We start from the raw sequence: 27,516 nt of genomic DNA on the forward strand, positions 1-27,516 counted from the left end.
GAGGTGGCCAAAGTATTGGAGCCTCAGCTTCAGGATCTGTCCTTCCAGTGAGCACTCAGGGCTGATTTCCTTAAGAATGGATACGTTTGATCTTCTTGGAGTCCATGGGACTCTCAAGAGTCTCCTCCAGCACCATAATTCAAAAGCATCAATTCTTCGGCGATCAGCCTTCTTTATGGTCCAGCTCTCACTTCCATACATCACTACTGGGAAAACCATAGCTTTAACTATACGGGTCTTTGTCAGCAAGGTGACAAAAGCTAGCCTATCTGAAATTTATAGAGGCTGATAGTCCTGTTTAACTCATATATTTAGGGTACAATTTAGGAAATAAACCTGAATAAAAGTGCATGTGATAGGGCTACAGGGTTTGTGAAAACCCCAATGACCGCTCCCCACATTAAATGGGGGGCGCCCCTTTGGGTGATCGCGTGCAGCCCCCTGGACTCTATATGGCACCATTAGCACAGGCTTGGCTTCGCCTCCCCCCAGATGGGATACCTAGAGGTCTCCACCTACCTCAGACAGTTGCTCAATCCCGCCTGGGGAGGCGTTGCCAAAGTGATCAGGCCAGGTAGGGGGAGGGACAACCTGCCCACACAATAGGGGGAGGACTCCCATCTCTTGCGGGGGCGCAGTTAGTGCCAGCACCGTCCGTTAAGAGTTTGGGTGTAATCTTCGACACCTCCCTTTCCATGGAGGCGCAGATTGCAGCTATAACAAAGGCGGCATTTTTCCATCTCCGCCAAGCTAAGCAGTTGGCTCCTTACCTCTCTCGCCCTGACCGAGCCACTGTGATCCACGCGACGGTCACCTCCAGACTGGATTATTGTAACTCGCTCTACGTGGGGCTGCCCTTAAGACTGACCCAGAAACTCCAGCGGGTGCAGAATGCTGCAGCAAGACTCCTTACGGGGTCTTCGCTGCGAGATCACATTCATCCGGTGCTATATCAACTGCACTGGCTCCCGGTGGAGTACAGGATCAGGTTTAAGGTGCTGGTTTTAACCTTTAAAGCCCTATACGGCCTAGGACCCTCGTACCTACGGGACCGCCTCTCCTGGTATGCCCCACAGAGAAACTTACGGTCTTCAAATAAAAACATCTTGAAGGTCCCAGGCCACAGAGAAGTTAGGCTGGCCTCAACTAGAGCCAGGGCTTTTTTGGCTGTGGCTCCGACCTGGTGGAACACTCTGTCACAAGAGACTAGGGCCCTGCGGGACTTGACATCTTTCCGCAGGGCCTGCAAGACAGAGCTGTTCCGCCAGGCCTTTGGCCAGGGCACAGCCTGACTCCCTCCCTTGGCAATCTTCACGGAGCTCTGGCCCAATGGTGGCCAGTGGCTTGAATTTAATTAATTTTATAATGAATGATTTTAGAGTGTTGTTTGTGTTGTACTTTTGTATTGTTTTATTGTTGTTAGCTGCCCTGAGCCCGGCTTCGGCTGGGGAGGGCGGGATATAAATAAAATTTATTATTATTATTATTATTATTATTATTATTATTATTATTATTATTATTATTATCTTACCTGGGAATCGTCAGTTGGCTCCAGAGCTTCTCCCACCCTACCCACCGTCAGTTCAGACTTCTTTTGCAGGTTAACCTTTTCTCCCCGAATAAGACCAGTGCCATCTATGACTTGATCATGGATGGGGGAATTGACCTGGCATGAGTAACCCAGATTTGGTTGGACACAGCAGCTTGGCCTGTTCTTGCCACTGCTTGTATGCCAGGTTTCTCTTACGGACAGAAACTCAGGTCATGTTGGCAGGGAGTGGGGTTACAGTGATTTTTTAGGAAGTCTTTAGTTTTCACCAAGTGACCTATTAGGAGGACACAGTTTTCTGAGTGCATGTTCTGGAACTCTGGCAATAGGGGCAGTGCAGGATTCCTGTTGGTGTACCAGCCTCCCTGCTGCACCAAGGACTCCCTGTTTCAGCTGCTTCAGGTTCTGCCAGATGTTCTCCTGGAAAAACCTCATCTGGAGGTCCAAGGGAATTTTAACATGCATGCCGACACAATCTTACAAGGGACTGCTCAGACTTCTTGGAAAGCATGGCCTCCATGGGGCTGTCCCTGAATAAATCTGGCCTGTGTCATCGCTGTGGGCATTCCTTAGATGTGGTGTTTCCCTCTGTGGATGTGGGTGATCTGACAATTCGAATGACCCAGCTCCCCTTCTTCATGGATCCCCACAAAAATGTTTGTGTTGACACCCTAAAATAGCCCATTTCAGGATTCCTAAAGACAAGCACAATCCTAACAAGGGGTGAGACTTGCAGTGAGGAGCACTGCTTGCTTTTTGTTTGTGATACAGAGCATGTACTTTATTTTTCTTACTAGCAAAACTACTTAGGATATGATGGGACAAAATTCGGAAATAAAGAAAACTTCTCATCCCAATGCATCTGAAAAGAAATATCAAAACTCAAAAGTCTAGACCTCAGATGTTCAAACATGATCATTCATGGCACTGGGGAATTGACCAGACAGACTCTCAGCAGCAGAGGGGCTATTTAACACACCAGGAGTTTCAGACACAATGCAATGAATGATCTTACCTTGCCTTTGATTCTGATATTGGGCTGGTTTTTCTCACAGGCATTCTTTGGCTCAATCCCTAGAGCTTTGGTTAGAGTAAGGATAATTGTACGAGAGGAAACGTCACCTTGGCAACACCATAGATTTTCTATGTGGCTTGAGGCGCAGGTGCAGAGGTGAAGGAAAACATGTTTATGAGAATTCACAGAAGTAGCTCCCTGGTTTTGACATGGGTCAGTGTGGGGAAAAGGTCAGCTTGGCCTTGAACTAACCAAGTACCTTCATAAGCGCCAGGACCAAGATATTCCTTTAGGATGTAAGTGAACACATAGACACACACAACATGGAGTAGCTACTTTGAGCTCATGAAACCAGGCCACAGTCCCTTCTGGGCAACCTTATGGGGGGGGGGATATGCCAATGGCGGGTATTGCTAAAGGGAAAAGTGGAAAGCACAATGAAAACCCCCCTTTGACCTTTTCTGCTGCAGCCTAGTTCCTACATACATATGCACACCCCTCTCTATCCTCTATCTATCCAGGGAAGCAAGGAGCAATATAAGAGTTCAAGGCAGCACTTCAGTCATGCAAAAACACACAAGAATGTCACAAAGCAGGGCCAGTAAGGGGCATGGCTAGGGAGGGGTATGTGGCCTACAGAGGACCAGATAGAGAGGACCACCTTGGCCAGTGGTTCCACAGCCCTGCTTTCTCGAGTCAGAACATGGAACCCTCAAGAATCAATATTGTCTGCTCTGACCAACAGGAGGTAATTGAGATCTCAAGCTGAGAAGGATCTCCCCCAACTTCTCTCCCATACCTGACCTCCTCAATTACACCTCCATTTCTGGATGAACAGATTTCACTAGCAAATCACAAATGGGGGGGTGCAGGTACAGGTGTGACAAAGAAATCTGCTCAGCTATGGATTACCAATACTTAACATGGAATATAAATGATGCAAATGCTCCTCAAAAGAGAAAAGAGATACAGTGGTACCTCAAGTTAAGTATTTAATTCGTTCCGGAGGTCTGTACTTAACCTGAAACTGTTCTTAACCTGAAATGAAGCACCATTTCAGCTAATGGGGCCTCCTTCTGCCACTGCGCTGCCGGAGCACGATTTCTGTTCTCATCCTGAAGCAAAGTTCTTAACCTGAAGCACTATTTCTGGGTTAGCAGAGTCTGTAACCTGAAGCGTATGTAACCTGGGGTACCACTGTATTTTGGGGGTTTTTTGGGGGACACTGAAATTGGATCAAATTTGTTTACAAGAAACACACATTAGGAAAAAGGGTATCAGATATTTGATTTTAAAAGATTAGGTGAGAAATTTATCTTTGCAGGACTGAAGGGGCTAAATGGAGATGTTCTTTATATACACATTCCCAGTTCTGCCACAAATGGATATTCTCTGATGAACAAAGTAGATATGTTGAGATGGAAGTTAATATCCAAGGAAATTAGAAGTCTGTAATGAAATTTTGGAGGGGAAGAAGGCACCCGAATCGTGGAAAGAAGCGTATATTACACTTATACCAAAATCTGAGACTGAGAAGAACTTGATTAAGAACTACCGCCCTATATCGTTACTTAATGTGGATTACAAAATTTTTGCAGACATTTTGGCAAAAAGATTGAAGAAGGTTTTGGTGGGTGAAATTCATAAAGACCAGGCCGGCTTTCTTCCAGGAAGACATTTATCTGACAATGTAAGAAACATAATAGATATTATGGAATTACTAGAAGCTAATATTAATACTAAGGCAGTACTGATATTTGTGGACGCGGAGAAAGCCTTTGACAATATCTCTTGGAGCTTTATGAAAAAGAATCTGAAAGGGATGGGGGTAGGCCAAGGTTTTGAGAATGGTATAGGTGCAATTTATTCTGAACAAAAAGCAAAATTAATTGTAAATAATGTGGTTACTGAAGAATTTGCTATTGAAAAAGGGACACGACAGGGGTGCCCAATATCCCCATTACTTTTTATATCTGTCTTGGAGGTTTTACTAAACATGATTAGAGGGGACCAGCTGGTCAAAGGGATTCAGGTCGGAGCTAAACAATATAAATTGAGAGCGTTTGCAGATGATCTAGTATTAACTTTACAAGAGCCAGACACTAGTACAAAAAGAGTTTTAGAGTTAATACAAGTATTTGGTCAAGTAGCAGGTTTTAAGCTGAATAAACAAAAAACGAAGGTATTGGAAAAAAATCTAACAGCAGCGGAAAGAGAGAGGTTTCATAGGGAAACTGGATTAATGGTAGCAAAGAAAGTGAAATATTTGGGGATCAATTTAACATCTAAAAATATAAACTTATTTAAAGATAATTATGAGAAATGTTGGACAGAAATTAAGAAAGACTTAGAAATATGGTCAAGTTTGAGATTTTCCTTGTTAGGTCGAATTGCTGTTATTAAGATGAATGTCTTGCCGAGAATGTTATTTTTGTTTCAAACATTGCAGATTGTGGACAAAATGGACTGTTTCAAGAGGTGGCAGAAAGATATATCTAGATTTGTCTGGCAGGGCAAAAAGCCCAGAATAAAATTTAAGATATTAACTGATGCAAAAGAAAGAGGGGGGTTTGCCCTGCCAGACTTAAAACTGTATTATGAATCAGCGGCTTTTTGCTGGCTGAAAGACTGGCTACTTCTTGAGAACACAGACATTTTGGACTTGGAAGGGTTCAATAACAGGTTTGGTTGGCATGCATATATATGGTATGACAAGGTAAAGACTCATAAAGGTTTCAAGAACCATATTGTTAGGAAAGCACTATATAATGTCTGGATTCGGTATAAAGACTTGTTGGAAAATAAAACCCCCAGGTGGTTGTCACCAATGGAAGCAAAGGAAGTGAAAAAACTTAATATGGAATCCAAATGGCCAAAATATTGGGAAATTATAGAACGGGGGGGGGGGGAGTGAAATTGCAGAGTTATGAGAAATTGAAGTCTAAAGTAAGAGACTGGCTTCACTATTACCAGATAAATGAAGTATTCAAACAGGACAGGAAAATTGGCTTCCAGGTGGAAAGATCAAAATTAGAAACAGAATTGTTAGAACCCAATACTAAGAATTTGTCAAGAATGTACAACTTGCTGTTGAAATGGAATACACAGGATGAAACGGTTAAATCAGCTATGATTAAATGGGCACAAGACATTGGTCATGACATTATGTTTGCTGACTGGGAGCAGTTATGGACCACCGGTATAAAGTTCACGGCATGTAATGCCTTAAGGGAGAATATTATGAAAATGATTTATAGGTGGTACATGACCCCAGTCAAGCTTGCAAAAATCTATCATTTGCCCAATAATAAATGCTGGAAATGTAATGAGACTGAAGGTACTTTCTATCACCTTTGGTGGACGTGCCCAAGGATTAAGGTCTTCTGGGAGATGATCTATAATGAAATTAAGAAGGTTCTTAAGTGTACCTTTCATAAGAAACCAGAGGCTTTTCTCCTGGGCATGGTAGGCCAATTGGTGTCAAGGAAAGATAGGATGTTTTTTATGTATGCTACAACAGCAGCAAGAGTTCTTTTAGCAAAGTATTGGAAGACACAAGAACTACCCACGCTGGAAGAGTGGCAGACGAAGGTGATTGACTATATGGGACTGGCTGAGATGACGGGCAGAATCCGTGACCAAGGAAAAGAGACGGTGGACGAAGATTGGAAGAAATTCAAACTTTACCTTAAGAACTGTTGTAAAATTAATGAGTGCTAAAATGTCATGGGTAAGGTAAAACAGATTTGCAGCGGTAAATGATTGGGTAAGAGAAAAAGGATTAAAGAAAGTGAATTACAAGTAATTGATATTAGGGGTTGCTGAAAAAGTTTAAAACAGGGATGCAGAAAAGGGAGGCATGGGGAAGTCGTTGAAATTGGGTTTAAGAAAAAGAGGTTATGAAATTATACATGTTTATATGTTTGTTTGTCTTTGTATTGTAAGTTGTAATGTGTTTTAATCTATGTTGGAAAATTAATAAAAAATTTATATATATATAAAAAAAATATCCAAGGAAATTAAATTTTGGTTGTAGGTGTACATGCGCTCAAGGAAGACAAACCAATATTTTATAAGGGACTTATGGAAAGGTTGATGGATTTTGCATATGAAAATTGGTCCCTCATGGAAGTCAGGAATGGAGTGGACACTTCAATGCAGGACAGAACTTCACATAAAAATATCAAAACTTCCCAGGATAAAATAAAGAAACCCACTGGGAGCAGTCAAATACAACATTCCTTGTTTTGCTAGAGTGGACATGCAAGGGAATGTTTGGTCCAGCCAGTCAAAACTTCCTGTTCCTCCTGGCCTGGAACATCCTTCCTTGCATGTGACTCCTGAGTGGGCGTGACCTTTCTAGACCTGGTAAAAGGCCAAGGAATGCCGCCACTCACTCTCTTTTTGATCTTCATTTTGTCCTGCGAACTTCCGAGACTGCTAACTGCAGTCACTAGGTCAACCTACATATGGGGTAAAACAGTTTGTATATGCTTGTAACATTATGCCTGCCTTCAGGGAGCACACTGTGCTCTGCCTGATTGTGAGTAAACTTTCTTTTTATTGCTTATGAATAAGACTGTGGTGTCTTTATTTTTTTAGGAGGGATTTGAAAAGGGATCTTACCAGGAACATACAATTCAATCTGAGGGAGATTGAATTGCATAATAGTAAGGGGTTCTACTTAGGAGAAAAGCAATGACCAACCTAGATAGCATCTTTAAAAACAGACACATCACCTTGCCAACAAAGACCCGTATAGTTAAAGCTATGGTTTTCCCAGTAGTGATGTATGGAAGTGAGAGCTGGACCATAAAGAAGGCTGATCGCCGAAGAATTGATGCTTTTGAATTATGGTGCTGGAGGAGACTCTTGAGAGTCCCATGGACTGCAAGAAGATCAAACCTATCCATTCTTAAGGAAATCAGCCCTGAGTGCTCACTGGAAGGACAGATCCTGAAGCTGAGGCTCCAATACTCTGGCCACCTCATGAGAAGAGAAGACTCGCTGGAAAAGACCCTGATGTTGGGAAAGATGGAGGGCACAAGGAGAAGGGGATGATGAGATGGTTGGACAGTGTTCTTGAAGCTACCAGCATGAGTTTGACCAAACTGCGGGAGGCAGTGGAAGACAGGAGTGCCTGGCGTGCTCTGGTCCATGGGGTCACGAAGAGTTGGACATGACTAAATGACTAAACAACAACAACAAGGGGTTCTAACGAGCCTGTAACCAGATTTCTGCTATGCCTGAGAATGGGAATGTAACTTTGCTAACTAAAGGAACTTGCTAGCGCAGGTAAGCATGGATATTAATAAACAATAGCTCCTCTTCTTCCACCCTGAACATTCCCACACTAAATTAAGCCCAAACTCACCCCACTCCAACTGACTCTTGTTAAACTTGGGAGCTACACCTCTGATTTCTCACAAACATGTTTCCCCCCACCTCCCTGCTCTGCCCCAGCCCCTTGAGTCACACAAGGACTCCAAGATGTTGCAGAAGTGAACCTCCCCCTTTATAATTATCAAAATCATGGTAATTTATCCTTATTCTTGCCAAAGCTCAAGAGATATTTCTAGGGATTGCATGAACATCAGAAGCAAGGGTAGCACAAGGTTATTTATTACACTGTACCAGCAGGAGCGGGAGGATTAGTGCCCAGAATAAGAGTGTGATTGAGTCAAGATAGATATGCATGTAGTTTAATGGTTCTGAAGAAGAACCGTATTGGTGAAACCACAGCAGATTGGGTGATGTAAGAACTCTTTTTCTCTTTTGCTGATTTACTAGCTCTAGAGGAGAGAGAAGCCACTCACAAGGGAGGTCTAGAAGGCAGAGCCAAAATGAGAGTCCTGCTGCTGCTGCTTCTGCTGCTTCTCCTGATGCCCTTTCAAGTCTGTGAAAACCCAGAGGCAAAATGCCCCTTGAATCTGATCAAGGATGAAAATAAAGCACACAATTATTACCGGCCTGGAGACTTCCTCATCAGCGGAATCATATCCCCAAGAAATTTTCATAGGCAACTTCCATATGTATTTTCCAACACCCCGCTAACCAGACTTGAGGGGTAAGTAAGTACTTGCAGGTGGAGGTCATGTTTCAGCACCTCCACGCCATTTGTTCCTGACAAAGGAAATCAGGACTAATAAAGGAGTCAGACAAGGTTGCCTGCTAGAATCACTCCTATTCAACCTCTATATAAATAGTATTGTAACAAACTTGAACAAACTATACAAATTTTGCCAACCAGAGCAACTCAGAATTAATTATGCAAAATCAAAGGTGACTATTTTTGGCAAACGTACCCCCAAGTTTAATAGGAATATAGGTGGAAAGAAAATGGATCAAGTTCCCTCAGGCACTCAGACAGTGTTGGTAGGTGTAAGAACTTGGGTGACAGTTACAAATATTTTCTCCTGATATTTGGGTGAAAATTAGATTCTTTGTCATTCTTTTCCCCTTCCGCCTTCTGGAGCTTACTCCTGGAAAATGTTGGCATAATTGGTGTCAAAGTATAATGAGATTGAGAAGAGAACAATTTCCTCAGGGATAAAAAAATGAATTACAAGGCAACTCTCCTTTCGTGGGTCTCTCCTTTATAGCAGAAAGCAATGTTAGTCGTGTTAGTGTCATTTAAATATGGGTGTTAATTGCATCAATTGTGCTTGGGCCTGTCTCTTGCCTATCCTCTGATTTCTGTTCAGGGTTAGAAGGCCAGCTGAGGTGGACCTCCTGAAAACAGGTCAAGGATATAGACATCTGTCATGACTCATTATGAAAGGGTCCGTCCCCCCAGTTTTTTCTCGCTGAAGGAGAAAACTCTGTTTGTGTGTGTGTGTGTGTGTGTGTGTGTGTTGGCTAATTTATAGTCTTCTGCATCCATTAGCCTTTCAGCCTTCAGACTGAGTCAAGCTTCCAGTTTGACTACAACAACCTCATTGACTGCAGACTCTGATACAGACTGAGCCAAGTTTTAATCTACTTTACTTAGTTAGTTTATAGTGTGTAGCTCATGATACGCCAGTAGCTTCTAACTGTATGCATATACTGTTAATAGTTGTCTTCTTAGAATCACAGAAACATAGGATTGTAGAGTTAGAAGGGACCCCAAGGGTCATCTAGTCCAACCCCCTGCAATGCAGGAATTATCACCTGAGGCAATAAAAAAAAATGTAAATAGAACTGTATGGGAAAGGAATTTTCTTCATTGTCAACCCAGAAATGGCCGGGAATGGTAAAGAGTAATGATCTTGAAGTTCTGCTGCAGTAATCCTCTGGTTATACAACTACTATATATGTGCTCTTAAAACATTATCAAATCTAAAAGAACTCCCCCCCCCCCACTGGAACGACATGAACCCCCCCCCCCAATGCCCCAATACAAAGTAATGTATGCAGTCAAGTACAATGCATCTTGGGACTCAATTTGGCTCTGGGCATGGAACCATATTCCTAAGGATCCTTCCTCACTGCTGTGTCTGCCAGCTAATCTCATGGACCCAAGACAGTCTCAGAGAAAGGGTACAAGATGTGCATCTTGATGGCTTGCTTCAGAAAAGAGCTGCACTGCCCGTCATTGGTGGGGCTAAAAGTGACTTTTGTTGACAGCACAATCCATGCCTGCTGAAAAGAAAATGCTATGGATGCAGTAGATAAGCAGGGTGGGGATTGCAGCCTTATATCCCCTATTCCACAGGCAAGAGTTCTCTGTTTCAGGAAAGGGGTATTTCCCCACTCCCTTTGAAGCAGCCAAGACTACTGCAGCAATCACAGCCTTTGGGTGTGGGTGTGGGTGTTGTGTTTAGTTATTTGAAGGCTGTGTGCTTCTATTCTGCAATGAAGTGTGAATTCGCCCATTTTTATTCTTAAGCAGCAAATGGGTTTTCACATTTGCAACAAGGATATGTCTCACACAAGCATACAGACCATTATTTGGGGTTCAAATAGTGTTTAGTTTTATTAAATGCTGAACAGCAGTTTGACGATTAATGATTATTATTGAATTGCAGGTTCACCCCTGTTTCCTACTGGTATGCCTTGTCCTTCTTGTTCACCATTCAAGAGATCAACCAGGATCCTAGGCTCTTACCCAACATCACCCTGGGCTACAACCTCTATGAGAACTATTTTGATGCCCGGAGGACATCTGAGGCCGTGCTAGACCTGCTTGCTGGCCGGGAAGGCAATATTCCCAACTATCACTGTGGAAAACAAAGCAAACTCCTGGCTGTTCTTGAAGGAGCAAATTCTGTCATCTCGAAAGAGATTTCAGTCTTGTCAGGCATCTACAAAATCCCTCAGGTATTTGCAGGGGTGGGGGTGCTGGAATGGAGGGATAGTGGAGAAGTTCAGCAATATAACAGGAGCAAGAAAATCCTGAGCCATGGCTCCATGGGTTTTTCTTCAAAGCTTGATTGATTGATTGATTGATTGATTGATTGATTGATTTAATAAAACCAAGCCCCCACCACCTCACACACTCCCAATGCTTCAGAATAAAACTCTCAGCTTCAGCCAGCACACATTTTGTTAGATATTGATCATCCCAGGTTAGTATCTGGTCTTTTCTTCTGAAAGCAAAGTAAAACACCAAACTCTTCCATTCCCACCAGATCAGTTATGGCTTTATTGCTCAGGCACTTGAAGAAGTTCAGTTCCCTTTGGTCTACCGGATCGTCCCCAAAGAAGAAACTCAGTACCAAGGGATTGTTGAGTTGCTCCTGCATTTTGGATGGATGTGGATTGGCCTCATTGCTCCAGACAATGACAATGGAGAAAGGTTCACAAGTGCCTTGAGGTCTTTAATGATCAAGAAAGGAATTTGCATTGCATTATCAAAAAGATTTCCAGAAAAGAATGGTCATCAAATGCTTGGTCTAATTGAACCATTCATTACCTGGACACAAGTCAGTGTCATTGTTTACCATGAAATAAATCGAATGGGATGGATTCCAATCATGACACTACAAGGGACATTTGGGAAAGAAATTGGGGCAAAAATCTGGATTGCGGCAGCTTTTCAGGACACCAATACCTATATGTCCTCTCCTCCTGTTCTGTTCCAGTACATCCATGGTTCATTATCCTTTGTAATGAAGGCTCAAAGAAGGATCAGCTGTGGCTACAATAGTCCATACTCATCTGCTCTCCAACAATTTTGGAACACAGCATTTCATTGTTCATATTCAAAGCATGTGTTGGCTGCAAAAGGCGAGACCAGATGCACAGAGGAGGAGAAACTGGAGATTCTGCCCAGAGAAGAGATGGAGACAGCCCTGTCTCAAGATAGCTACAACACTTACTTCAATGTCCAAGTTGTTGCACATGCCTTAAATGCTGCCTATTCATCTAAATCAAAGTGGATGGTGATGGGAGGTGGAAGAGACTGGTTGGAACATCAAAGGCTGCAGCCATGGCAGGTAATTCTTTCCCCATTTTTTCACACCGAACTTCATTGTCCCAGCCAGGTTTTTGTTTTTTTACAAAATGGGTGATGTTCTGTTGTGTTTTTGTATATTGGAAGTTGCGGCAACCCAGTCTGATGGGCAAGGTACAATGAAATGAAATGAAATGAAATGAAATGGAATATTACTAATAACTACAATAATAAATTCCAACTGCACAAGTTCCCCATCTCAACATACATAGAAAACAAAAGCCAAATGAATGGAAAGCATTGTTTCTGCTTACTTACACCCTTTATCAGTAGGAGGTACTGGTTGACATCTACTATGCAAGCCTGGACAGTGTGTTTGGAGGTCCTGGGCCGCCTAGAGCACAAGAATACCCCTCTCACTCTCATTGTTATGGTCCAAAGGAAAGGAAAACAATATGTTGGGCACTAGGATGGATGCAGGAGTTGGCAGAAGGAGGAACACAAGATGCCCCCTAACCTGCTTTGGGACTCCAGATTTGTGTAGGGTTTACTCCTTAGCCTTTCCTTCTCCTGAAGATGCCTTACAGGGCAGCAGTTATGGGTTGTTCCTCAGGGTATACTCCTGAAACATTTCTCACAAATGTGTATGGCTGTAAGGCTGCATCCAAGCTTCCCTTCTCCTAGAAGGGCTGGCTTCAGGGGCGTCTTGCCCATAGAGGAAAGTGGTGTGGGGCACCAGGGCGTCAAGGAAGAGGTGGAGGTTGTTTGGGCCTCCCGGCATCAGCTCACTCCCCTCACCTGTCTCGCTGAAGCAGCGCCGCGCCCGAAGCCTCCATCTCTTCCCCGCCAGAGGAGCCCCCTCCAGCCGCTGCCCCCTTCCTTCAGCCCCACAAAGCTACTGGCAGCGCCGTAAAAAGGTCAGCAACTCTGGGATATGGGGTGATGGGGGGGCGCCAGAGGGATCTTTGCACCACGGCGCCAGATATACTTAAGACGGCCCTGGCTACTTTCTCAGGTTGCAAAAACCCCATCCAGCTTTCATTTCCCTCTATAGCACATGCAGTAACCACCTTCTTGACTATAGGACCCATTCTTGGTCTCACCCGCTCAATCCTCCAGAGCCTGGTTTTTTGTATACAGAGGAGGTCCCTAACTCACCAAGAGCTTGAGAGCCATCAGCCCCCCTCACCTGGTTTAGTCAAAGCCATTTCCCAGAGTGTGGCTGCTGTCACATGCTGACAGCTTCTAGGAGCCACGAGGGAGAGCTGAGGATCAAAGGTGGACAAACTACCTTCCCTAACACACCACACACTCCAGTGAATTCTACCCTTAAACAAGTTGTGTACGTACTGTCCCTAACATTGACTGCCTCTTAAATGCAGCACTCCAACTGTATGACATTCCCCCGCCCAACTCCACATTTTGTATACACTTAAAAAACCCCAAAACCAACTGGAATCAAATTGAGTAGTGAGACAAAATGTCTGTCTGTTACTGAAGAAGAAGAAGAAGAGTTTGGATTTGATATCCCGCTTTATCACTACCCAAAGGAGTCTCAAAGCGGCTAACATTCTCCTTTCCCTTCCTCCCCCACAACAAACACTCTGTGAGGTGAGTGGGGCTGAGAGACTTCAGAGAAGTGTGACTGGCCCAAGGTCACCCAGCAGCTGCATGTGGAGGAGCGGAGACGCGAACCCGGTTCCCCAGATTGCAAGACTACCGCTCTTAACCACTACACCACACTGGCTCTCTGAAGCAAATCCAGTTTTGTGAGGCTTCTGGCAGAGGTCAAAGTTTTGTCAGAAGACCCCCACACTTTCTGGTGGTTCCTCCTTGCTGCCCACAGAGAGATCCAGCCTTCTCAGCTGGAGTTGGGCCCTGCTCACCTCTTCCTCTGTCCCTGCTGAGTCTTGAAGATGCCCATCAACAGTTAGTAGCACCTAGAAAACAGACTGCACAGGCACAAGGTCTCCTGGCCATAGGATTCTACACTTGGTTGAGATGGGCTCTCTTTTCATTTTTATCTCAGCATTTATATACTGCCATTTGTCAAAAGCTGCCAGGCCAGCTTACAATACAGTAAAGCAAAACAAAACAGTTTTTAAAAATGATACAAAAGAACTGAATATAGTATAAAACACCGTACAGAATACAGGCAGGATATCTGATGTTTCCCTGTCACTGCAGCTTCACCCTTTCTTAAGAGAAATCCAGTTTTCAAATGGCTCCATCGATGGACTGCATTTGGATGAAAATGGGAAGCTGCCAGCTGAGTTTGATATTGAGAACTGGGTGATGTTTCCCAATAAGTCTCGTGTCAGAGTGAAAATAGGGAATATACAGAGAAAGGCATCTGCTGATATCAACTTCACCATTAGCCCAGAAGCCATTGTGTGGCCAAAACGGTTTAACCAGGTAAGGGACACTTGATTCCATGATTGGGCAAAGAACAAAAACAAATCAGGAAGCATTTTTTAAAAAATAATAAAATTAAAAAATTATCCAGTAGCACCTTAGAGACCAATTAAGTTTGCTCTGGGTATAAGCTTTCGTGTGCATGCACACTTCAGCTTATACCCAGAACAAACTTAGTTGGTCTCTAAGGTGCTACTGGACATTTTTTTGATTTTATTTATTTATTTCGACTGCGTCAGACCAACACAGCTACCTACCTGAATCTAGAATCTTTTTTTTTTAAGCTAGCACCTTCAGTAGCTGGTATGTTTTATTGCCTGTTTAATTGCTGTTGTTTTGTTGTTGCTGCTGTTCAGAGATTGTTACTGTATCTTTTGCCTTAAATATACTTATCTGGGATATGAATGTTGAAGGAAACACACCAAAGAGATTTCCCTGCCATGTTGTTCTGCAACAGAAGCACTCTTGTGAACAAAGTGTTCGGAGCCAGTGGAACCAGAGTTCCAGTTGGTTTGTTTCCAAACTCTATGAATAACCTCTATAGACACAAAAAATCCTAACAATTTCCCCTTGATGTTCCTTTTTCTCTTTATGGCTAGACTGTGCCTTTCTCCAGGTGTACCAAAATCTGTCTGCCTGGATACACCAAAGTGGTTCAAGAAGGAAAGCCAATTTGCTGCTATTCTTGTGCTCCATGTGCAGAAGGGACAATCTCTACTTGTGAAGGTGGGTGACTCCAAGTTAGAAGGAGAATAGGAGTAGGAATCTCTGGCCAAAAAGCGGAGAGCAAAGTGGAGAACTTTGGGTGCAGTGCCCACAATGCATTTATTTAGGGCTATTAAACGGTGCCCTCAGTGAGTAAAGAACCAAAACCACACCAAAAAGAAAATGAGGTTTTTTTAAAATATATATATTAAAAATACAATAGTAAATGTTCACTTAGTGAAAGCACAATACAAAATAAAATAAATCATATTAAAATTATTACATGGAAGAAATACAAAAATGTTTGTGCTACCTATTTAAAGACATATGTACAAACTTAATAGTGAACAATTATCCTTCTAACAAATTTTCTCCAATCCAGCTAACTGAAATGTTGCTGGAGGTGTTGGATAAATAATAATAATAATAATAATAATAATAATAATAATAATAATAATAATTTATTATTTATACCCCGCCCATCTGGCTGGGCCTCCCCAGCCACTCTGGGCAGCTTCCATAGAAACCAAAAATACAGTAAAATATCACACGTTAAAAACTTCCCTGAACAGGGCTGCCTTAAGATGTCTTCTGAATGTCAGGTAGTTGTTTATCGCTTTGACATCTGCTGGAAGGGCGTTCCACAGGACGGGTGCCACTACCGAGAAAGCCCTCTGCCTGGTTCCCTGTAGCTTTGCTTCTCGCAGGGAGGGAACCGCCAGAAGGCCCTCGGCGCTGGACCTCAGCGTCCGGGCAGAATGATGGGGGTGGAGACGCTCCTTCAGGTATACTGGACCGAGGCCGTTTAGGGCTTTAAAGGTCAACACCAGCACTTTGAATTGTGCTCGGAAACGTATATATCAGAAATATATAAAAGTAAATAATTGCAAATAGACCAGAAGAATAAAAGTGAAAAAACACACCCAAATGATATGGGCCCCAGAAGACAAAATATGAACGGTAAAAGCTCAAGGTAAAGAGGCATGTCGTTGGTATTTGGTGAAAGCTGTACAATGTCGACACCAGACACATGTCTGTGGAGGTGAGAGTTTCTCAGCTATACCTATATCCCAAGGTTGTTTGGGTGATAAAAAGCAAGGAAACCCTCTCTCTCCTTGAAAGAAAGTCAGGATGCTATGGTAAACATTGAAAAAGGAAATAAACAAACTTTTGCCTCTCCCTCCCTACAATGCCTCCTTCCCTGATCATCCTTGCATTATTCTTCCTGGTATTATAGAACACAGATGGTTATTCATATGGATGATGTTTGGACACTCTTTTCTCCTCCTCCTTAGATGCAGATCATTGCATCAAATGTCCAGAAGATCAACATCCAAATAAAGACCGAGATCAATGTATCCACAAGATTATCACCTTCCTGGCTTATGAAGACTACTTGGGAATCGTTTTAGCTTTCCTTTCCCTATTCCTGTCTTTAACAACAGGCTTTGCCTTAGGAATCTTCATTAAATACAAGGAAACACCCATAGTCAAAGCCAACAACAGGGACCTCTCTTACATCCTCCTCATTTCTCTCCTGCTTTCCTTTTTGTCTTCCTTCCTGTTCATTGGAGAGCCAAAGAAAGCGACTTGCCTTCTCCGGCAAACAGCTTTCAGCATCATCTTCTCCACTGCAGTTTCTTCTGTGTTGGCAAAAACCATCGCTGTGGTGATGGCCTTTCTTGCTACTAAGCCAGGAAACAGAGTGAGGAGATGGCTGGGGAAAAGTCTGATGAACTCCATTGTCATTTCATGTTCCAGTATTCAAGTGGTTATCTGCACCATCTGGCTAGGGATCTCTTCTCCATTCCCAGAGTCTGACATGCACTCCCAGGCTGGACAGATCATTGTGCAATGTAATGAAGGGTCTGTTGCTATGTTTTACAGCGCCCTGGGTTACATGGGCATCCTGGCTGCCATCTGTTTTATGGTGGCTTTTTTAGCCAGGAAGCTGCCTGGGGCCTTCAATGAAGCCAAGCTGATCACCTTCAGCATGCTGGTCTTCTGCAGTGTTTGGGTGTCCTTTGTGCCCACCTACCTGAGCACCAAGGGGAAGTACATGGTAGCTGTGCAGGTCTTCTCTATCTTGGCCTCCAGTGCTGGGCTTCTGGGCTGCATCTTCGTTCCCAAGTGCTACATTATTGTACTCAGGCCTGATCTGAATACAAAGCAGCATCTGACAACTCAAATTAAAGATACCATATGATTCTCTAAGGGCTCAGCTACACAGCTGCAAATGAAACATTTTATTTATTTATTTTTGAATTTTATTTATTTATTAAAGTTCTTATGTTTCATCGGTAAATATTATCATATTACATCACAAGGCTTATTGTACTATAATTTTCAACATGTATACAAAGTTTATATACTATAAGAAGAAGAAGCAAAAACAAGGACAAAAAACTATTCCAAAATCATATATGTACCAATACTTTGGATTTCCTGTCTATCCCTTTGTATATTCCCTTTTTTACAAACGAATGTACTCTTATTATTGTATATTTCTTTACGTTTTATCTAATACATTCCTGTATCAATATGTACCTTTGGTCTTATTTCTCAATTCCGTCTCTCTCCAACGTCAATTGAATGCTAGCATGGATAGTGAACCTTTACTGTATTTTTGAACATATATCTTATATCTATCCCACTTTTCCATAAAAAAAAATGTTTGAGCTGCCTCTCAGGCTATTTGTCAACTGCGCTGTCAGGGAAGTGCAAACGGCTAGAGAGCCGAGGGGGGAGACTAGCACTTATAGAGAGCCAAAAGAGCTAATTAGCAGTTTCTCATCTGAATCGGAAGAAGAGACAGGAAGGGGGGATTCAGAGCCCGGAACTAGCTATTCACTGAACAGAGGAAACAAGAGACGGGTCTTTCGACGATTGGCCTGCTGGGGGAGGAGGAGTAAGAAAAAGCCATTCGAGGCATCTGAGTGAGACAGGCACGGACATGCCTTTGAGGCTCTTGGAACCGTTTGAACTTTGTAAATAAATCGTAAAGACAGAAACTGGCTGCGAGCCTGGAGCTTTATCTATGCTAGCTTTGGCAGCACCAACCCCTTACAGCATGCCTCGAATCCATTGCTGCTGAAAGCTAGTGAAAGAAGGAATATGTCCCAAAATGGAGAAAGAGATTTTGGAGCTGAGGAAGAGAAATGCTGGGCTGGAACAGCGTGCTTCAGACTTGCAGTCCCGTCTTGAGGAAGCCAGAGCTGCTCAGAAAGGAGCCACAGGTGGGCTCCTGGCAAATGAGGGCAAGGCTGCGTGGGTGGAAAAGTTTAATGGCGATCCGGAGGCTTATTTGGATTTTAAAACGGAAATGAGATATTTTTTGGAGCTTCAAAGTGCTCAGTTTGCAGGCGATGCTCAGAAAGTTGCTCACATAATTAGCCACCTGTCGGGGGGGGGCTAGAAGTTGGATCCGGCCGTTAATAGCCTCTAATAATGAAGCGCTCCGAAATCTGCCCAAGTTTTGGCAAGCGATGGACTTTATCTACGCAGATCAAAGTTTAATTGACAAGACGCAGGAGGAGCTTTTGGCTTTGAGACAAGGCAAATCCACGGTATGTAGTTACTGGTCAGAATTTGCTATGCTCGTGCAGAAACTGGGATGGGACTTAAAATCAGAGCCTGTGCAAGGGCTGTTTAAGGCTGGTTTGAACGCTGAAATTAAGGACGAGCTTGTGAGGGGCCCCCGCCCTAAAGACATGGATGAGTTAACGAAAGCTGCTCTTGCGGTGGGTTTGAGACAGGAAGCCAGATGGCAGGAAAGGAAGCAGGGCAAAGAGCGGTGTTTCCATGGTGACCGCATTCCTGAAATGCCGGCAGCTGCCTCAGAACGTCAACAAGAGCCAGAGCCCATGGAAATAGGCACAGCCCGCGCACGGGAGAGTTTGAAAGCTCAACGGTCAGGCGGCAAGGAGAAAAAAGACTGGCAAGCGGCCAAGAGATGCTTTGTCTGTCAGAAAACAGGGCACTTTGCCAGAGTGCGTCCGGAGCATCGTAACTGGCAGGGGATGGCGAGGGCCACCCAACAGGCAGAGGCAGAGGCACCCCAGACCTCAGGAAACGGGGAAGCCTGGCTGGTGGTGAACCGGGGCAACAGCCAGGTGGGAACAACAGCGAAAGTCCTCGGCTCGGACACCCCAAAGCGAGCATAATGTTGAAGGTGGTCCTAGAGCTGCCAAATGGCCAGGCGGTGGAGGAGTTCGCCTTAGTGGATTCAGGAGCTCTGCCTCCTTTTTTAGCAAGGAGTTTGCAGCGCAGCACCAACTGAACCTGAGGCCTTTGGATTTCCCCCTGCAAGTCACTACAGTTGATGGGAGAGAACTGCTGGGAGGTGAAGTGACCCATCGAACGCCTCCAATGCGGATGCGGGTGTCTACCCACTCCGAGGTCATCGCCTTTCACGTGGCCACGCTGGCAGGTCCGCCTATCATACTGGGCATGAGCTGGTTGGCTTTGCACGATCCGGTGGTTTCCTGGCATCAACGGTCCCTGACGTTCGGTTCGACGCACTGCATGGAGTACTGCCTGGATCTAGAGCAACCTCGACAAACGGAGGCCAGGATGGCAGCAGCATGCAGAGCGGGGATGACCGAAATCCCGTCGTGTTACAGGGATCTACAGGAGGTGTTCAGCGAGAAGGAGGCTGACGCATTGCCGCCTCATCGACCATATGATTGTCAGATCAACCTGGTCCCGGGGGCCACGTTGCCGGTGGGAAAGACCTACTCCATGTTGGAGGGAGAGATCAAGGACCTGACGGATTTTATTGAGAAAAATCTAAAAAGGGGATTCATCAGGGAATCCAAGGCGGCAGGTGGGAGCCCCGTGTTCTTCGTGGACAAGAAATCGACTAACGAGCGCAGATTGGTCATGGACTTTGGCATTTTGAATTCTCTGACAGAACCCATGGCTTTCCCAATGCCGAGGATCGACGATGTTCTGGCCCGGCTGCGGAAAGGGAAGATTTTCACCAAGTTGGACCTCCGGGGGGCATACAACCTCATCCGAGTGCGAGAGGGTGATGAGTGGAAGACCACCATGTTCACCCCGCTGGGGGCGTTTGAGTATCTCATCATGCCCTTCGGTTTGGTGAAACTCATGCTGGTAGCTTCAAGAACACTGTCCAACCATCTCATCCTCTATCATCCCCTTCTCCTTGTGCCCTCCATCTTTCCCAACATCAGGGTCTTTTCCAAGGAGTCTTCTCTTCTCATGAGGTGGCCAAAGTATTGGAGCCTCAGCTTCAGGATCTGTCCTTCCAGTGAGCACTCAGGGCTGATTTCCTTCAGAATGGATAGGTTTGATCTTCTTGCAGTCCATGGGACTCTCAAGAGTCTCCTCCAGCACCATAATTCAAAAGCATCCATTCTTTGGCGATCAGCCTTCTTTATGGTCCAGCTCTCACTACTCCATACATCACTACCATACATCTCCAAACATCACTACTGGGAAAACCATAGCTTTAACCAAACAGGTCTTTGTTGGCAAGGTGACAAAAGTTAGCCTATCTGAAATTTATAGAGGCTGATTGTCCTATTTAACTTATATATTTAGGGTACAATTTAGGAAATAAACCTGAATAAAAGTGCATGTGTTAGGGCTACAGGGTTTGTGAAAACCCCAATGACCGCTCCCCACATTAAATGGGGGGCGCCCTTTGGGTGGTCACATGTAGTCCCCTGGACCCTATATGGCACCATTAGCACAGGCTTGGCTTCGCCTCCCCCCAGATGGGATACCTAGAGGTCTCCACCTACCTCAGTCAGTTGCCCAATCCCACCTGGGGAGGCGTTGCCAAGGTGACCAGGCCAGGTAGGGTGAGGGAATACTTGCCCACACAATAGGGGGAGGATCTTATCTGGGAATCGTCAGTTGGCTCCAGAGCTTCTCCCACCCTACCCACCCTCAGTTAAGACTTCTTTTGCAGGTTAACCTTTTCTCCACCAATAAGACCGGTGCTATCTATGACTTGATCATGGATGGGGGAAATGACCTGGTATGAGTAACCCAGGTTTGGTTGGACACAGCAGCTTGGCCTGTTCTTGCCACTGCTTGTCCGGCAGGTTTCTCTTACGCACAGCAACTCAGGTCATGTTGGCAAGGAGTGGGGTTGCAGAGATATTTTAGGAAGTCTTTAGTTTTCACCAAGCGACCTATTAGGAGGACACAGTTTTCTGAGTGCATGTTCTGGAACTCTGGCAATAGGGGCAGTGCAGGATTCCTGTTGGTGTACCAGCCTCCCTGCTGCACCAAGGACTCCCTGCTTGAGATGCTTCAGGTTGTGTCAGATGTTCTCCTGGAAAAACCTCATCTGGAGGTCCAAGGGAATTTTAACATGCATGCTGACACGATCTTACAAGGGACTGCTCAGACTTCGCGGAAAACATGGCCTCCATGGGGCTGTCCCTGAATAAATCTGGCCTGTGCCATCGCTGTGGACATTCCTTAGATGTGGTGTTTCCCTCTGTGGATGTGGGTGATCTGACAATTTGAATGACCCAGCTCCCCTTCTTCATGGATCCCCCCAAAATGTTTGTGTTGACACCCTAAAATAGCCCATTTGAGGATTCCTAAAGACAAGCACAATCCTAACAAGGGGTGAGACTTGCAGTGAGGAGCACTGCTTGCTTTTTGTTTGTGATACAGAGCATGTACTTTATTTTTCTTACTAGCAAAACTACTTAGGATATGATGGGACAAAATTCGGAAACAAAGAAAACTTCTCATCCCAATGCAGCTGAAAAGAAATATCAAAACTCAAAGTCTAGACCTCAGATGCTCAAACATGATCATTCGTGGCACTGGGGAATGGACCAGACAGACTCTCAGCAGCAGAGGGGCTATTTAACACACCAGGAGTTTCAGACACAATGCAATGAATTATCTTACCTTGCCTTTGATTTCGATATTGGGCTGGTTTTTCTCACAGGCATTCTTTGGCTAAATCCTTAGAGCTTTGGTTAGAGTAAGGATAATTGTACGAGAGGAAACGTCACCTTGGCAACACCATAGATTTTCTATGTGGCTTGAGGCGCAGGTGCAGAGGTGAAGGAAAACATGTTTATGAGAATTCACAGAAATAGCTCCCTGGTTTTGACATGGGTCAGTGTGGGGAAAAGGTCAGCTTGGCCTTGAACTAACCAAGTACCTTCATAAGCGCCAGGACCAAGATATTCCTTTAGGATGTACGTGAACACACAGACACACACAACATGGAGTAGCTACTTTGAGCTCATGAAACCAGGCCACAGTCCCTTCTGGGCAACCTTATGGGGGGGGGGATATGCCAATGGCGGGTATTGCTAAAGGGAAAAGTGGAAAGCACAATGAAAACCCCCCTTTGACCTTTTCTGCTGCAGCCTAGTTCCTGCATACATATGCACACCCCTCTCTATCCTCTATCCAGACAAGCAAGGAGCAATATAAGAGTTCAAGGCAGCACTTCAGTCATGCAAAAACACACAAGAATGTCACAAAGCAGGACCAATAAGGGGCATGGCTAGGGAGGGGTATGTGGCCTACAGAGGACCAGATAGAGAGGACCACCTTGGCCAGTGGTTCCACAGCCCTGCTTTCTCGAGTCAGAACATGGAACCATCAAGAATCAATATTGTCTGCTCTGACGAACAGGAGGTAATTGAGATCTCAAGCTGAGAAGGATCTCCCCCAACTCCTCTCCCATACTTGACCTCCTCAATTACACCTCCATTTCTGGATGAACAGATTTCACTAGCCAATCAAAAATGTGGGATGCAGGTACAGGTGTCACAAAGAAATCTGCTCAGATATGGATTACCAATACTTAACATGGAATATAAATGATGCAAATGCTCCTCAAAAGAGAAAAGAGATATTTAGTTATTGGGGGGAAAACACTGAATTTGGTTCAAATTTGTTTATATGAAACACACATTAGGAAAAAGGGTATCAGATATTTGATTAAGATAGATTAGGTGAGGAATTTATCTTTGCAGGACTGAAGGGGGTAAATGGAGTTGTTCTTTATATACACATTCCCAATTCTGCCCCAAATGGATATTCTCTGATGAACAAAGTAGATATGTTGAGATGGAAGTTAATATCCAAGGAAATTAAATTTTGGTTGTAGGCATATATGCTCCCAATGAAGACAAACCAGTATAAGGGACTTATGGATAGGTTGACGGATTTTGCATCTGAAAATTGGTGCCTCATGGAAGACAGAAATGGAGTGGAGTCTTCAGTGCAGGACAGAACTTCACATAAAAATATTAAAACATCCCTGGATAAACTAAAGAAAGTTTTTTTCTTTAAATGATGGACAATTTGGAACTTGTTGGCATCTGGAAATATAAAAATGAGGTTGTAAAGAGAATTACATATTTCTCTGAAAGACACAGATCTTTCTCAAGAAGAGTTATGATTTAGTTGACTAAGATGCTGGCCACTGGGGTGCACAAATTTGACATATTCTATGAGCCACTCTGAGTTAGGGATTCTGGTGCATTGAGCTGACAAGACCGTCAAAAGGCGGTTAGTGCAAAGGCTATAGAGGGAAATAGGGCAGATGCGGTTCATCAACTTTGGAAGGTACAGGGAAGGTGTGAAAGAATCGGTGTGAAAGAATAATTGAAGTATCCCACACTCCAGAATATATATACATATCTACCAAATATGTTTTATTCTGGGATATTTTATTTATTTCACTGGATTCATATACCACTTGATTGTAATAAAATTAAAGTAGGTTACAAAAGAATAAAATGGTGAAATTAATTAAGATCTAGGGCAGATGAAAACAACACTGAAAAACAACATGTCAACATTCTGCATGTCTGGATGGGCAATTGCATTAGAGAACCATCTGAATTGTCTCTTCACTGGGATCAATGTTTTCATAAGGCACCAAAAGGAGTGCAGTGAAGGCATCTACCTGATGTTTTGCTTGCTGTTTATTCCCTTGTGAGTTTCAGACTTCCTATTCTAATTTTTCACATTACCTGTTATTCTTATTTGAACTTCCTTCTCATTTGGATCACTCTGGATCCTGCATTCATCTTCCAAAACTTCCCACCTTAATCCCCAGAAGCCATTTCCTTGACTCATCCTCCTGACACCCCACTTAATATTTTGATTAAATTGTGAAAAGGGAGGGCATTTATTAAGCTTTTAAATAGTTAGAGCTTGTGGAAGTTTCAGTGAGATGCAATCTGAGCTTAGGAATGATCATGTTTCATTCAGTACCGTTGGTTAATTGTTTTTATATGCCAATCAAATACAGTTTTCCATTTATAAATGGCTCCTTTATATTCATGAACACTTTCTTACATTTCAGTGATTGCCAAGTCCATATGGTTACATTATTTCTGTGCTCTTTTCATTTTCTGTAAGTTTTATTAAGGTTTATAGAAGAAAATACAAAACCTGATATATATTCACATTTCTTTACCAAGCCAAGACTTTAAATAGATACAATAAAGACACAGAAAGGGAGGAGGAATAAAGAAGGGAAAAGATAGAAATGTTTTTAAGAATAGAAAAGAAGTTTTAAAAGAAAGATCGATGAATAAGATTCAGAAAGAAAACTTCTGATTCTTCATCACTTCGTCATACAAAACAATATTTACTTCATCCAATTGACTATAAACCCCACAAAGCCATTTTTATAAACAAACATTATGTTCAATCCTCAAATCCAGATGTCTTTTTTTCTCGTAAAAAGTCTGTGAGAAGTTACCAATCTTTAACCACTGTTAACATTAATTTTCCTTTGATTAAACATGTCAGTTTACCATCTCAGATAAGTCTGTTAGTTTTAATAGTCATTCTTCCATTGTTGGTAATGATGTGTGTGGTTTTTTTTATAAGATTTTTATTAAGATTTTTACATTACAAAAAATAAAAACAAACAGGGAAAAAAAATCTTTCCATCACATTATTTTTCATTTACTTGCTTCTTGGACCTCCTCATACCTCTCTATTTTGTATTCCAATTCAATTTATTAACTCAGCAATTTGTTTCCCTCTTTATTCTACCCAAATCTTTATTCTTAAATTGTTGTGATCTTGAAATTTTGCTTTTATAAACCCATTTTTTCATATTCTTTTAACCCATTACAGCTAGAAACCTCTTAATTTTAATCCAACATCAAATCAAATCCATTTATTGTGAGGACCATGCCTGTGCACAAACATCAACACTACAATAGTTAAAAATATTAAAATTCATTACATACTATGCCAACAAAACCTTCATTATTCTAAAATTCATTAATTTTACAATATCTCTGTAAATAATCTTTAAATTTCTTCCAATCTTCTTCCACTGACTCTTCCCCCTGATCTCGGATCCTGCCGGTCATTTCCGCCAATTCCATATAGTCCATCACCTTCATCTGCCATTCTTCCAAAGTGGGTAGATCTTGTGTCTTCCAATATTTTGCAATAAGTATTCTTGCTGCTGTTGTGGCATACATAAAGAAAGTTCTGTCCTTCTTTAACACCGATTGGTCAACTATGCCCAGAAGAAAGGCCTCTGGTTTCTTCAAGAAGGTATATTTAAATACTTTTTTCAGTTCATTATATATTGTCTCCCAGAAAGCCTTAATCCTTGGGCACGTCCACCAAAGGTGAAAGAATGTGCCTTCATTTTCTTTACATTTCCAACACTTATTATCGGGCAAATGATAAATTTTCGCAAGCTTGACCGGGGTCATGTACCACCTATAAATCATTTTCATAATATTCTCTCTTAAGACACTACATGCCGTGAATTTCATACCTGTGGTCCACAACTGTTCCCAGTCAGCAATCATTATGTCATGTCCAACATCTTGTGCCCATTTGATCATTGCAGATTTAACCGTTTCATCCTGCGTATTCCATTTTAACAGCAAGTTATACATTCTTGAAAGTATCTTAGTTTTGGGATCTAGCAGTTCTGTTTCTAATTTTGATTTTTCCACCTGGAAGCCAATTTTCTTGTCCAGATTATATGCCTCCATTATCTGATAATAATGGAGCCAATCTCGCACTTTATTCTTTAGTTTCTCAAAACTCTGCAATTTTAATCTATCTCCATCTTGTTCCAAAATTTCCCAATATTTCGGCCATTTAGCCTCCATATTGAGCTTTTTCTGAGCTTTCGCTTCCATCGGTGACAACCACCTTGGGATTTTATTTTCCAATAGATCTTTTTACCTTATCCAAACATTAAACAATGCTTTCCTAACAATATGGTTTTTAAATGCTTTATGCGCTTTGACCTTATCATACCACAGATATGCATGCCATCCAAATACATTATTGAAACCTTCCAAATCCAAAATGTCTGTGTTTTCAAGAAGTAGCCATTCTTTCAACCAGCAGAAAGCTGCTGATTCATAATAAAGTTTAAGGTCCGGCAGGGCAAATCCGCCTCTTTCCTTTGCATCCGTTAATATTTTAAATTTTATTCTAGGTTTCTTGCCCTGCCAGACAAATCTTGAAATATCTCTCTGCCACTTCTTGAAACAATCCATCTTGTCCACAATTTGCAATGCCTGAAACAAAGACAGCATTCTCGGCAATACATTCATTTTTATAGCTGCAATACGGCCCAGCAAAGAAAGTTTCAAATTTGACCATATTTCTAGATCTTTTTTCACTTTGCCCCAGCATTTTTCATAGTTATCTTTAAATAAATTCCCATTTTTTGCTGTCATATTGATCCCCAGGTATTTAACTTTCTTGACCACTGTTAAACCTGTCATATTCTGAAACCTCTCTCTCTCGGTTTGTGTTAAATTTTTCTCTAAAACCTTGGCTTTTGACTTGTTCAGTTTAAACCCAGCGACCTGACCAAATTCTTGTATCAGCTCTAAAACCCTTTTAGCACTAGATTCTGGCTCCTGTAGAGTCAATACTAAGTCATCTGCGAATGCTCTCAGTTTGTACTGTCTAACTCCGACCTGTATACCTTTGACCAACTGGTCCCTTCTGATCATATTCAGCAAAACCTCTAGAACCGATATAAAAAGCAATGGGGAAATTGGGCAACCTTGTCGTGTCCCTTTTTCTATTTTAAATTCTTCCATCACCACATTGTTCACAATTAATTTTGCCTTTTGTTCTGAATATATTGCACTTATACCATTTTCAAAACCCTGGCCTACCCCCATACCCTGTAAGTTCTTTTTCATAAAAGTCCAAGAAATATTGTCAAAGGCTTTCTCCGCATCCACAAATATCAAAACTGCCTTAGTGTTTATATTCTCTTGCAATTTCTCTATAATTTTAATTATATTTCTCACATTATCAGAAAGATGTCTTCCTGGGAGAAAACCTGCTTGGTCTTTATGTATCACTTCCACTAACACCTTTTTTTGTCTTTTTGCTAAAATGTCTGCAAATATTTTATAATCCACATTAAGCAGTGATATGGGACGGTAGTTCTTGAGCTGAGTCTTTTCAGTCTCTGTTTTCGGT

The 27,516-nt window shown here is 42.8% G+C and overlaps 1 protein-coding gene across 1 annotated transcript; it reads left to right on the forward strand.

Annotated features, from left to right (window-relative positions):
* The first annotated feature begins 8,407 nt into the window (after positions 1 to 8,407).
* LOC128408850 (vomeronasal type-2 receptor 26-like) lies at positions 8,408 to 18,475 on the forward strand. The gene is made up of 7 exons (XM_053378872.1): positions 8,408 to 8,631; positions 10,574 to 10,865; positions 11,177 to 11,983; positions 14,128 to 14,355; positions 14,955 to 15,081; positions 16,356 to 16,765; positions 18,158 to 18,475. Exons 1-7 carry the CDS (start codon positions 8,408 to 8,410, stop codon positions 18,473 to 18,475), a joined length of 2,406 nt encoding a protein of 801 aa, XP_053234847.1.
* The last annotated feature ends 9,041 nt before the right edge of the window (positions 18,476 to 27,516 follow it).

This window comes from Podarcis raffonei, chromosome 2 (assembly GCF_027172205.1).
Source record: "Podarcis raffonei isolate rPodRaf1 chromosome 2, rPodRaf1.pri, whole genome shotgun sequence".
Lineage (NCBI taxonomy): Eukaryota > Metazoa > Chordata > Lepidosauria > Squamata > Lacertidae > Podarcis > Podarcis raffonei.

Bases quoted from the DNA above. Each gene is read 5' to 3' on its own strand.
- LOC128408850 (XM_053378872.1), top strand. From the start codon at position 8,408: ATGAGAGTCCTGCTGCTGCTGCTTCTGCTGCTTCTCCTGATGCCCTTT. The intron at 15,082-16,355 runs GTGGGTGACTCC...CCTCCTCCTTAG, and splicing joins GACAATCTCTACTTGTGAAG to ATGCAGATCATTGCATCAAA. The intron at 16,766-18,157 runs GTGAGGAGATGG...TGCTGCTGAAAG, and splicing joins CTACTAAGCCAGGAAACAGA to CTAGTGAAAGAAGGAATATG.